The sequence below is a fragment of the Amphiura filiformis genome, chromosome 7 (assembly GCF_039555335.1).
Source record: "Amphiura filiformis chromosome 7, Afil_fr2py, whole genome shotgun sequence".
Lineage (NCBI taxonomy): Eukaryota > Metazoa > Echinodermata > Ophiuroidea > Amphilepidida > Amphiuridae > Amphiura > Amphiura filiformis.
The window spans coordinates 55,933,250-55,947,296 of record NC_092634.1 but is presented as its reverse complement, the minus strand read 5'-3'; the positions used below and the strand labels follow the sequence as shown (position 1 = coordinate 55,947,296).

Here is a 14,047-nt window from a genome sequence, read left to right as displayed (position 1 = left end):
GTTAAATTTTACTGGGGTAATGACCAAAATCTCAGTTTTAACGAGTAAAAATAGGGGATGAGGCTGTTTATCAGGTCACACACCTTTAAAAATGCTATCAGTGATTTATTAACAGCAAAAAAGTCAGATTGTTTAATATTTGTGAAAACCCTGCAAGTAAGGACAAATTCAAAGTTTCTCCCCCTAATTTGATTATTTTTCAAATCCTGGACTCATCCTGGTACATATACTTGACGTTGACACCCACCAAATTATAGGCATTTTCCATTTTCCCCTTTCTACACCGATACAGGCAATATAATGCAAACAAAAACAGAAGCACCATCCATAGGAAGGAAGCACAGCCCTCGGATCACGTAAATCCAAATTCTGGAAATAATGCACCATATGTTTATGGGATGGGAGCTTTAATGTGCCCATCGCTATCCTGTGCCTGTTATTTATGTGGAAAAGTTTTGTTTTTTTATCTTTTTGCTGATGGCCTGAGAAAATGGGGGTGGTTTTGCTTTCTGTGGTATTTTTACAATTTTAACAACAGGATGCAATAGTGGTAGCTTGTCAGGTCCAAAGGGTCATTTGTCTGAAAAGGGTGGGCATTTTACAGTGGCGTGGGCAGGGGGAAGAGTGGCCCCCCCCTAGAAAATTTTCCGGGACAAACTGGGGATGGTAAAGAGCAAAATGACCACAAATGGGACAAAAAATTGACAAATGGGGACAAAAATCAGGCCTTGGAAACGGTAAAGAGTAAAATGTCTTTAAAATGACCAAAAATGGGACAAAAAATTGACAAATTGAGACAAAAATCTGGCCTTGGGAACGGTAAAGAGTAAAATGTCTTTAAAATGACCAAAAATGGGACAAAAAATTGGCAAATGGGGACGAAAATCTGGCCTTGCCCCTAAATGAAGACGAAAATTTGGCGTTGCGCCCTCACACCAAAATCCTGGCTAGCTATGCCACTGGCATTCTAGGTTAGGATTAGGTTTAAGAACACAAACACACACCTTAATTCACCTTGGAAACACCCAGCCTTACAAACTACATGCCAGTAATCATGATATCACACATGATGGCAACACTGCCTGGACGTTGGCCGCCCCAAGCCGAGGTGCATTTTTAGCTCTATTGGCCCGTTACAGAAAAAAAATGCACAAAATATATTTCCCAGTGCACTGTATACATTTTCACATGAAAATATATAATTTTGGATTCAAAATGAATGTGAAGGGAAAAAAAAAATTTTAGCCGGGAGTGGGAATCGATCTAGGGACCCTTGGCGTCGCAGGCGAACATGTTAACCACTACATCACGAACACATTGATACACGTGGGGGGAAATTTTCTGTATATATCATAACATATTGTGCGTTATTCATACAAAAATTCAAAAAACAGTACTTACAATGAGGTTCACTGTCGAACCTCAACGGATTTAGACTGATAAAATAGTGTTTGATAACATGCATACACTTTTTGAATTATTTGAGACATTTTTGTGTTTACATGTAAAACCAATGATGACGTCAAACTTCAGTCAATCTTGGCCGGCCCCCCCTGCATGTACACACTTTATCAGGACCCTCATGAGATGACAAAAGTCAAGTAATCATTAGAAAGTCTAGCGACTGGAAGGGACAAGGGCACAAACCCTCTGAAGCCGTGTGACCACCCCTCCTAAAGTGGCCATGGGGCAAATCCACTGATCACTTAATATTTCATCCAATACATGAGTTGACTTCTGATGTCATTGCACGCATCATCACAATTTCCATTGTGTTTTGCCTGGCAGTATGCACGCGCATCATATTTTGTTCAGGGCCCGTGCTTTTAAAACTACCGCTACATCACATGAAGGCTATTGAACATGAACAGTGTAGTGGTTGTATGCAGTTCGCTCAAGCATATCCCCAAGCATGGGGAGGGCGGGTTAGTGTAGTGGTCTTCTCACTCGCTTCTCACCGCTGTGGCCGGGGTTCAATTCCCCACGGCGCCACATGTGAGTTTGGTTGCCGATCCATGCTCGTCCTCGCAGGTTTTTCTCCGTGTGCTCCGGTTTTCCTCCTGCATCTAAAATCAGACCTCTTCCCATATCCCTGTCCCATCATATCCGGATGGCGTCCCTTAAATTTAGTAGCCTCTGAGCACTATTGGGATTAGCCTGGCTTCGGCGGAATGTTATAAATATAAATAAAATAAAAATATCGATATGCCCGGGATCGATATGCCAGTCCCTTGCCTTTGTTGATAAACATTGAGATCAAATCATCTATAGAAAATAATCTTCATACTTCAATGATGATGTAATGGTCAGCCTAACAAATTAACATAATTGAATACATAATTACTTCCTGTGCACATGATGATGATGTAAGAAATGTATGGGTGGGGTTAAGGGGATGACACACCGACTGAATCGTAAGACAAAAAGGTGGCCTTTGCAATTGTTTGTCATAAAAAGTTAGTTGGAAATAAAACAATAGTAATTATGTTAACAGTATCAGTAAAAGTCAGGTCCTTAAAAAAATGAGTCTTTATGACAAACTCTTCTGATGTCACTGACCATTATATAATTATCTTATTATGAAGAGAAGGTCCTTAATAGCCTTATTGTACATTTTCATGAATGGATGAATAGTGCATTCACTGATCACTGGCCTTCGCACCTTTGTTTCTTTATCTACTATTCTTAGTCAGTGGGAGTGGTCTAGTTCGTAGACACATTTCTGATTGGACAATCGCATGATTTTGGGTGCCGTCTATCAGGCCGTAGACGACCCCACGTCATCATGCGTCTTGATAATCCGTAAAACGCGTGTAGAGATGCGCGTATACATGTATCGCGCTGGATGCGAAGACTAGTGCGGAATCTGTAACGCGCTTAGCAGTACGCGTAACAGAATACGTAAAGTTGTAAACAAGTTTCGTTCATTTTATAATGAGGGAGTTTTATATGACGGTAACTTAGTTTTTGCTTTAAAAAATTGTTTACAGTTATTAAAATAATATTTAACTGACTAAGAATGAGAATAAACGATAGGAATTTTTATTTTGCCTATCCTCTACTTATGATAGACGACAGGCAGGTCCAATATTTTTATTGTTGTGCGCCGGCATCCACTACTCAAAATATTTGACCTGCCTGTCGTCTATCACACGGTAGAGGATAGGCAAAATAAAAATTCCTATCGTTTATTCTCTAACTAGTAGTACTACTACTCCTTTAATAATATTAGGCCAGTTTTTACAACAAAAAAGTCAGGGTCTGGTCTATTTTTAAGATTGATTGGATTACACCAAAAAAATTAGTAGCTTGGTCACAATGCCCTCAATAGTTTGAAATCAAAAGAAAAGGCTTTCAGTTCAGGAAAATTACATGTATTACAAACAGAACAAGAAAACAAACAAATATACAAATAGGATAACATCGTCACTGTTAAAACTGTTCATTCATTACTTTATTTGTAACTTGGACTGTTAGCAAAAAAATAATTAAGCCAAAAAATAATTATTTAGCACCATACAAAGTTAACTCTGATGAGTGGTGTTGAAAAGTTATGTTTCTTTATAATAATTTATTGTTAATATTACAGGGACATTTTGTGATCCACAGCCTAATCCCCCCCCCCTCTTTTTTTCAGAAAATGAGATTTTTATACCACCTCTTGGGCTACATAATTGTTTATGTGCACAAAATTTCTTGCAGATTAATTCATTAGCAAAAATATCATGAAATTTGAATTATGTTCTGGTACACCAGAACAAAATTGCAACACATTGTCATTTGAATAGTGTAATACCAATAATCATGCATAACTCGCAAACACAAAATCAGAAATTTTGGGAATAAGCTTTTTTTGTGGATATCTACTGAAAATGTCATAAAAAGAGGATGCTAGGATCACAAAATACTCCTTTAAGCTAATTAACTTTTGAAACTTCACAATCGAAACAAATACTATAACAAAAGTTAAATAGCAATCGTTATGAATTTAAAAAAAAATTCTCACAAGTTTCAATTGTATGGAGCAAATTGTACAAAATATTCCTTCTTAGTATTGTTTTAATGTACTGTTCCAGTCATAGAAAAGTTTATATTCTGAGTCACATTCTGGGATCTCAGGCATGTCATCCTGATTTACGGCAAGGTCTTCATGATGTTTTAGGCCCTGTTTGAAATGCATATTTTTAGCCCCAAAATCGGTAGAACGAATCAGAGAACCAGGAAATTAAGTTAGCGAGAAATACTGCCGTAAACTTTTCACCCAGCCAGTGTCAGATAACATATCTGTAAATTCGATGATGGCTTGTTCTACCTTAAAATAGATTGCAATGAGTTAGATATGAGGCATTTGAGAAAAGGTATATTTGTATTTTTTGTAGGTTTGAGAAAATTGCTAATCATGAATCATGTTTGGGGAGAGTAGGAGGTATGAAAGCTTTTGAAGAGGACAGAAATAGGTGTGGATGTAAGATAATGCGATGTCTGTGTGCGTAGTATGACGTAGAAAAAGGTCCGGGCATTTGGCAAAGGCTCAGTGATTCTAATCCCGGGATCTTGGAGTTGATGTCGTATGATTAGGGAGGGCTTAAGTGTAATATCATGTAATCGACACTACTCATGAATATATAAATAGGTGTGGCTTGTCATGAACATGTCTGCGATTTGTATTGATTGATGTCGATTTAGATTTGCTAAATGCATACCATTACTCATTTGTTTGTTTGTTTGTAACAACTATCTTTGTAATCATCAATTTTATTATTTTGATATAAAGGAGGATTTTGTTATGAACCTATAGGTAGATATACATTTCTAGGCAACACAAATTTGTTTAAATCAGTTTTTATTGTAAGTTAATCTTCAGCATTTTGCTTGAGCCAATCCCATTAGGACCTAAGTGTATCTGCATATGGAATGACCATTTAAACATGTTAAAAGAAACAGACAAAGAAAAAATAGAAAAAGTACGGTACAGAATAAAGAGAGTACAAATTTTATAATGAAATAAATCCAAATTGTTATGAAATTAAATAATCTAATATTAATAATAACATAGAAATAGGTGAAGAGAACGGAAATGCAATCAACACACAATGCTTTGTCTACCTTTTCTCCTGCTTTTATATAAATTGGTGTCTATTTTTACTGCAAAATTAGTACCAGTGTAAAAAACGACCTTGAATGGTTTACTTTGCTTCTATCTTGAAAAAGGGAAAAAATGCCATATAAGGTTGGACTATTAAAGAATAAGGTGAAGAAGGAAACACTTGATTATGGAAAGAAAATGTGCCTAACTTTATAACTGTTTATTCTCAGATGAAGGCTGATGAGGGCGCTGTGCTAGTTCATTGGTAGTTTTCAGTGGCTGGTAATTTTCACTGGCATTATAAAATTGATTAATTGATTGAATTGGTAGGCCTATAGGTATTGAAGGGATAATAGGCCAACAGTCATTTTTCCAGTAAAATAGATTTCAATTTTGACATCCTTTTGGTTTTTCCACACCATAAGTTTCACAAGTTCAATTCAAAGAAAAGGGTGACCCATATAGTATTAATAGTCAAATGGTCAAACTAGGGTAGTTCTTCCACCATAGCTGGACTTTGAAATAATAATATGGTCAGAACTGGGCCAGCTTTAACAGAAATGGGCCAGTACTGGGCCAGTAAAAATGCTGCACAAACCATCAAGCTAATCAGCTGCTATAAGAATTTAATATATGCAACAAAAAACCAGATCAGAGTCAAAAATAGTGTGAAATTGATTAATACTTTTACAACAGTTGTTTCCCCGTGGTTGTTTCTTGACTAATGCAAGAACAAAAAAACTGGTCCCTTTAAGTTAGACTAGGGTGTGGCATTGAGAAGATAAACCTACGTCCTTGCAGCAAAGATTTGATTACATAAGATATAGCTTGAATTGCAAGGAGGAAGGATGCATCGCCATAGTAACAAAATAGTCCTTGATGGAGGACCCTTATTTGTGTTTTTGTTTTTCGCAAGGTTAATTAAGCCAGGAGGCCTTTGTGTAGACCTTTGTTTCAAGAACAATTAGTGGTAGCACAATTTATAGGCATATATCTATATTTGACTTATTATTAAGAAACCTTATTATGATAAAGCAGGGAGATCAATTGTTCAATGCCATTTTATGGTCTGTTTATCAGGCATTATGATGTCTGATAAATTCTAATATCAAGAACAATATTAGACCATATCTATGATTAGACCTACTCATACGTTTTTATTTTTGGATAAAAATAAATATAGAGGAAAATGTTGTTCCATCAATGCCATATAGGGCTTATATATTTACAGACTTTTGATGTTGTAACTTACATTTTAAGAAACTATGTTTATTGATTGATACATTTGGTTTCAGATATTATTAATTTTATTTATTGAACCATCAATGATCAATGTATTTAAAATTATCATTATATTGTGTACTAGTTAGCCCCTACAGGATTTAATGTACTCAAAGGTATAGGCCTATAGGGCTACTATATTCTTTTTTATTTTAATTCTGTTCGGGCTGAAATTGTTCTTTTTTACTCATGATTTCTCCTCAAAGGTATAAAAGGTTGTTTAATAGTTTAGTCCTAATTATAAAACTAGAAAAATGAATTACATTTAGTTCAATATTTTAAGTGGCTTTACATATTTAATAAATTCATATGAAGAGCAAACAAGTTATTAAAACAAAAACAACTAGTTAGATTTAACTTTAAACATACTTTTATATGTACTTGGAAACTTAATATTTTCCAATTTATTCTCTTACATTACATGCTAATCATTTTAATTACAAATACAAGGAAAAAACACCAAGGCTATCTTCAGTAGAAACCTTGGAATATACTGAGTTAATACAGCTGTTTTAATTGGTCCAAGATTGGGCCAAGCAGTGATTACACCAACTCTCTGATTGGTTAATCAGAGTTTTTACTCATTTGCATATACATCACTCAAGGCTGTCTGCCTACAGTCTGATCAAATAAGGTCATTTGATTGGTCGAGTCTTCACAGCAGACTTGTTATTCAATACTATATGTACATGTGGTGGTGTAGTGACTGTGTGAAAGGTTAACAAGCACATTTTCATTGATATGTTTTCCTGTGCTAAAACAAGCCACTATCCACTGAACATGTATAGTGAGTGTCTGTATTCACTACATGTAGCCCACGCATTAGCTAAACTCTATACAAGGCCACTTCACTCCAAGCTGTGATCAGTTTGTCTCCGAGCATTCACAGAACCACACGTGCCTCACATCCTGCCCTTGATCTGCACACACAGCTTTCTACACGCGTGTGTGCGTTCGTTGGTTCAAGCACACTACTACTATATGCTATTGCTGCTGTGAACACTGTTTACCGGTGTGATTGTTGATGAACTTTAAAAAAAGTTCTGAATTTATCGAAAGTGAAGGAGAAATATCGTATCTGACTTACAATTTTATTGGCAGCAATTTGAGATAGATATCGTATGTGTCAAGCATTGCAGGCTATATTGAGAGGAGAAGCGTGTTTGTGAAGGACTGGACTGGTGTATAGGTTTCCGATTGACTGGCTACCTATTGTTGTGCATTGTGTTATAACAAATGCAATATTTGTACTCTCACAATATTTAATTGACTGAATGAAGAAGTTTGGCCTTCTCTCTACTACTACTACTACTAGCTGTCATTTCTAGTGTTACAACTGTCATTGTGTTCTTCAGTTGTGTTTAGACGGTCTGAGTGGTGGACCATTTTTTCGGACTATTGCCAGCTTAGTACTACAAGTCGGTAACGACTAAATTCTCATTGTGGCGCTTCTAGCATCCATCCTCCACATGTCGAAAGCAGACGTACAGATCAGCCAGCCTCTAAACCTGGCGCTACCATCAAAGACCAAAGCTAAAATGGCCGCTCGTGCCGCAGTGCAACTCCAAGAGGCACAGGCCAGAATGATGAATGGACACGGACAGAACTGCAGGTGCCCACAAATAGACAACAAAAGTAGCATCTTGTACAGGTTGCTCACAGGCACGAACAGTTATCCATCAGCCACGGACATGCACGATTTGTGTCACGGACGTTGTGGGTGCGGTTCCCCCACAAGGCTGATGGAGAGTAAATTAAAACTACTACTAGAAGAATCCAAGAAAGAACAGATAGTACAAGTGCAATAGCGTTTTTTGTGTGTGTTCATCGTTAACTTTATTTAATTGTGTAGGTATGTGATCATTTAAAACTAAGTAGTTTGATTTAAGAGTTAAATCACTCTGATATTTTAAGTTTATGGTAATTTGTCTCAAATACATGTAAAGATAAGAGTGCTGGGAAATGTGAACTATTTGGGTTCATAGCTTAATAGATACATGTATGTGATGGTTGGTTATTCAATGGTCAATTAAGGTACTGCAGCTTCAGGTTGCTTTTGTTATGGACTGGATAATGTGTCTAGTTGTCTAAATTTTCAGAGTTTTGTTTACTTCAGTCTTAAGATATTGGAAAGGGGATACCCCCAGATGTATTTTTCATGATGTAGGGTTGCTCATCAGATATGTCTGTGGTGTATCATTATAGCATTAGAATGTTGCGTAACTTGCGTTTAACTTGGCATAAAAATGAAGCAATTTGATAATTTTCACTGACAATGTTATATACACAAAACATGCATGTTTTCTTGAATATCGATCTGCCCTTCAAACAGACTTACAATCAACTTTATTATATCTCATTGTAGGCTATATAACACGCCATATTCTCTACTATATATCTCTCATTGTAGGCTAAAAAAGCCATACTCTATTTATTTTGAGGGTGAAAAGATAATTCAGGAAGTTCAGGAAATCATTAAAAAAAACACCAAAAAAAAAAAAAAGACAAACTTCTGACCAAATGTACTTCCTTGTTTGAACAGACATAATGGATGTCATATTTTCTTTTCAAGGAATTTACCGAGTCAACATAAACGGTGGCAATATGTATTGACAATAGCAGGGTAAAAAAACGTTTTATTCAATCGTATGAATAATTGTAGTCAATCGGGCAAGAAAAGGTCACAGTCGGCCACCAACAGAGAAAATTCCTTATTTTGTTCCTAAAAAAGAATAGTTGATAGTCAAGTGCAAATCGACGATGTCATTGACTCAGTGATGGTATTGTCTTGCGAGTAAAAAACCCGGGATGACGTTATTTATATTGTAGTGTTATGAGGATGTACTTGGCTGTGTGGAATTGCGCAATTGCTATTGTTTGGAATACAATGGCAATTGTGTGATTTATATGGAATTGCAGGCGTTATGAACGTCGATTCATATGCTATGTTAACAGATATTGGCAAGTTAACAATTATTAAAGGCATAATGTCTGATTTGCTCCACAGCGACACCCCCAATTTCTACTTTATGCTATGTGTGTGATCGTAATCCCCAATGGTGTACTAAAATACCATGTGAAAGACTAAGCCTGAAGTGCTTTAAAGAGGAAGCCCCACTTGAGCAATTCTTCTGGGGTGAACCAAACCTGCATGGTTATCAAATTAATCAGTGACAAAGTTATCTCTGAATTTGACAGATGTGCTTATTGATGCAATAACATTGAAACACCAATTAGCTGTCACTGATTCATTTGATAACCAGGCAAGTTTGATTCACCTCAGAAGAACTACTCTGGCGGAGCTTCCTTTTTAATTACAGTAAAATTTATCTAGAGTTTTTGTGTTTTTTATTCACCAATTCCTTACACACGCTGTGGTTTTCTTTTCATTTTACTTAATTATTTCGGTTTAAAATTATCAGAAAACCTTCTTGACAGTTATCTACATAATAGTTTTGGCACAGAATAACATAATTAAAATTTGACCGAAATCATACATTATGGCTTTAAGTTGCATGCAGTTTTAGAAATGTCCATTTCGTCATAGGCCTTCAAATGTGTTTGAGGGCCTTTGATTTGTCAAGTAAAATACTGACTAGTATTGATTCAGTGCATGAAGTTACTTGCCCTCATGTTCAGTGGTTCTAGAAAACACTAAACATTCATTGTCCATGACTTCAACCCATTAATTGTTGAAAAGTTATTTTAACTGAAACTAAAACTTTTGTCAATGATATTGACATACTATGACAACTTCAGCGTATTTTGATCTAGATTTGAGTTCTGTTTGAGCATCTGGTGAAATAATGTAATTTAGCAACAAATCTTTTGCCAATTATCATCTATCATGTTGAAATGAGAGAAATACTTAAAAAAATTCAAAAGAATCATCTTGAAATGACCGTCATCCATATTGATCATTAACTTACGCGCATCTTTCTAGAGGGTAGAAAACACCAACAGTATGTTTGAACCACCAATGGTGCAGTGCGATAACGCTGGTGTCCTTGGCAAATTTTACCCTTTTGCGCTTTAGGCGTAACAGCTGTCATCTGCAAAGTACAACATCCTTGTCATACACTAATGACCTTGTATCAGCCTTGAGATGGCTCCTGTCGCTGCGAAAAACAATCTTTTTTTTTCACTGCACATGATACCAGTGTTAACCATAGAAACTGCTTTACCATTCACTAGATCCACACACAACATGCTCATCTATCAGGGGAACAGTTCTTAAACCCCGATACATTTGTACATTCATTGAATGACCTTTGAAAATTTGGGTACAAAAACTCATACTCAGCAACTTGAGGTCAAATTTTGCACTATGATTATGTAATCGAGGTTATTGGACTATGACATTGGGATGAGGCTCTTGTGGTCCATAGTGATTGCTTACCTAAATATCCAGCAAGGCAAGGCCACTAAAATCAAGGGTTTAGGGTACAGATCCTGGGATAGAGCTAGAATGTTGTATCTGCAATAGCTGCCAAGTGTCATTTTCTATAGATGTGTACAATATTACAATGCAGAAATTGTCGAATGTCTTTACGGCAGCTATTACCAATCATGGCCTTCTGTGATAACCCCTTTGCATTGTGATTTTGGTTACATGTTTGAAAAAGTAGAATTTTTTGAGTGATTAATTATTTGGTTACACTTCGACTGTTTCAATTGTTGTTCAATTCTTGCTTCTTTATAGGCCCACACAAAAGTATGAAAGTTCAAACTTTTGGAACCTATTGTAAAAGTAATGGTTTTGCACTTGTAAACGAAGTTGATCCCGACAATATGAAGGGGTATTATAAGACGCTATTTATAGCTTGGTTTCGTAGAAAGTTTTAGCCAGAGAGAGCTACTTGTTTGTTGCGTGTATTTCATCTCTGTAAGGCCACTAACAGTCAATTTTGAGTTTCCCGTCACATAATTTCTGAAAACAAGTGAGGTAACTTTTTCATTATTCATTATTTGTCTGCCTTTCATTATATGACCAACACGCATGTAAAATGTGTTGTTATTTGCCGCTCACTCACTTGAAGATGGATGTTTAGCCCAAATGAGATTCAAAAGTATATTAAAAGAGTCTGCAACTTAGTGCAAGGTTGACAGCAAAATGTATGTTTTGATTTTGATTTTTCCACAAAATATAAAGGGATATTCATAATTGTTTTTGCAAATATAACCAAGTTTTCATTGGTATTTTTTTGGAAAATCACAATAATGAATTCAAGTGAGGGTCAGAAAATGAAGTGAGGGCGGGTGACGGGAAACTCAAAATCGACTTTCCTTGGCCTAATACGTGCATTATGTGTCAGAAGGTTGGCAATGATAAAGCCTTATTTGTTATTTGATTCACATTGATCTTTTGCATTGGATAAAATCTTTTGGTAGTTGATTATGACGGCCGTCAGAATTGAAATCTGAAATTAAACGCCGTGGCTTGTTTTGATGTTAGCAAGACCAAGGTCATGTTATATGATGGCTTTTTGCGCATAAAATGTCAATTAAATCAAGAGTAGAAAATTAAAGTGATGTTACACTTTCTGAAGGACAGTGTGTGGTTTGATGAGCTGTTACAGTGTGGGGTGTGTCGGGAGTGAGTGGGGGAGGGGGGTTGGTGGGTGTGTCTTCTTTTGGGTGTGTGTGTGCACACAAGTTTGGGTATGTTTTCAGGTCCAGATGTGATATCTTGCAAAAACAATTTAATAACACATTTGCTGATAGGGGTTAACTTGACATCACTATGGACCACAATGGACTCATCCCAATGGCATAGTTCAATAACCTCAATTAAACAATTGCAGTGCAAAATTTGACCTCAAGTTGCAGAGTATGAGTTTTTGTACCCAAATTTTCAAAGGTCATACAATGTATGTACAAATGTATTGGGGTTAAAGAACTGTGCCCTGATAGATGAGCATATTGTGGGTCCTAGTGTATAACTTATGGAACGATACAATATATTGTATATGATCAAGTTGTCACGTTAATCAAAAACTTGACACTTCACTATATTTTCCAATATTACATGTATCTATTTTTCTCTGGTAACAAACATCACCAGTCGTCGATCGTGGTAATGTAATAATCGCGCCCTTGCTCAGCTCAGTTGCTTATTTGCTTTCACCCACCATACTGCCTAGAATTTGTTTCTTTTTAATCATTTCCACCTCAACGCTGAAGGTCATTGCTAGCGTACCTGGCCTACTTTCAGTCGGCGCATGGCCAAATAGACAGCGAGGCATATTTCACGCAAGTATGAACACTCTTACAGTGTGGTTTTATAGCACGTAGGTTTAGTGGCCTTGGACCTTCCAAAAAGCAATATCGTTTGACATTGAATCTGCTATTTTTATCTATTTTTACTTTTTCTTGAAATGTTGATGATGGATTTCTGTTGGCAAAGCACGGGCAATATTAGTTGTGACAATGGTTGCTGGTTTGTGTTGTTGTGATGTTTTCAAGGGATATTGTGTTGATTAACTGTTTTAGATCTTTTGGCTGATAATGTCAAGTTTGGTGGAATAATAATGTGATAAATATAGATATGTTTAAATGCTCCAAATATTTAATGAATCTTACTCTTATGTAGAAGATATATGTTCGAATATGATGAGTTATACATGGATTGGTAAACCACATGTTTCACAACTTGAACTGTTTTTAAGGTTGGGTGAATTGTACTCAGTCTTTGAATAACTCAATTGATGGTTGATAAAACCCCATTCCATTGAAAATGGAATAACGCAGGAGATTTGACGCAACATTTGAGTTGTTCATTTGGGTTAGTGTTGGTGTTGGGTAAAAAATAACCCAGTGTTTGTACTTTGTAGCAGTGTAACATACGAGATGCATGCAGTTCAGGTTTTATCAGATTTTATTCAATTTAATCAACTTTTGAATGCTTTCTTGCTGTAACAATCGCATTACTAACATTTTTCTCTATTTCTTTTTTTTTTTGTTTTCTACAGATATTCCTGGTCTGATAAACCCAGGCCTGGTCGAGTCCCTTCAGAGTGAGGCGCAGCTCTCGCTGAACGAGTACGTGGCCGCGATGCACCCCGCCGATCCACTGCGATTCGCCCGTGTCCTACTCAGTCTTCCTCCGTTGCGCAACATTCGATCTCGCGTGGTGAGCCAGCTGTTCTTTCGCGAGCTAATTGGCGACGTGTCAATGGAGGACCTCTTGAAGCAAATGCTTCTGTTACACTGAGTTCACAGCTCAAAGGTCATCACTAGAGTAGAAACCATTTTGGGATGTTAGTAGTGCTGTTCAGATTGACATTATAAAATGTTACATAAATTTTAATGAAAAATTGAGTAAATTAATGTATTATATAAATTAAAATTATCGATATAAGTAGCACCACGTAAAAGCACTTGTAAAAAGAATAGGAACACAGCACTAACATACACCTCCACATTGGTTATCTACAACTGTGAGTACCTTAAAACACTTAAACCGATGACGCCCTTTAAACCCTCTCCACCGATTCACTCACGAGGGCGGGTGTCATCGTCACAGAATCGAACCCACCACTGACCGATTGAGTCATTCCGCCTCCATATTTGCATATATTAGGTGGTATAAAAGTTTTTACCTACATGATGTAAATCTTTTCATTTGGTTAAGTTATTTATGATAAAGAAAAACAGAAGAAATGTTTTTTTGTGTTCTTG

At 36.4% G+C, this 14,047-nt stretch overlaps 1 protein-coding gene across 1 annotated transcript in view; it reads left to right on the top strand.

The window, feature by feature from the left end:
* Window positions 1-13,713, top strand: part of LOC140157366 (nuclear receptor subfamily 0 group B member 2-like) — a 193,956-nt gene extending 180,243 nt beyond the window's left edge. The window contains exon 3 of the mRNA XM_072180536.1: window positions 13,339-13,713. Within this exon, the coding sequence (XP_072036637.1) occupies window positions 13,339-13,580 (242 nt within the window). The 3' untranslated portion in view covers window positions 13,581-13,713. The remainder of the gene's footprint in view (window positions 1-13,338) is intronic.
* Window positions 13,714-14,047: the final 334 nt, after the last annotated feature.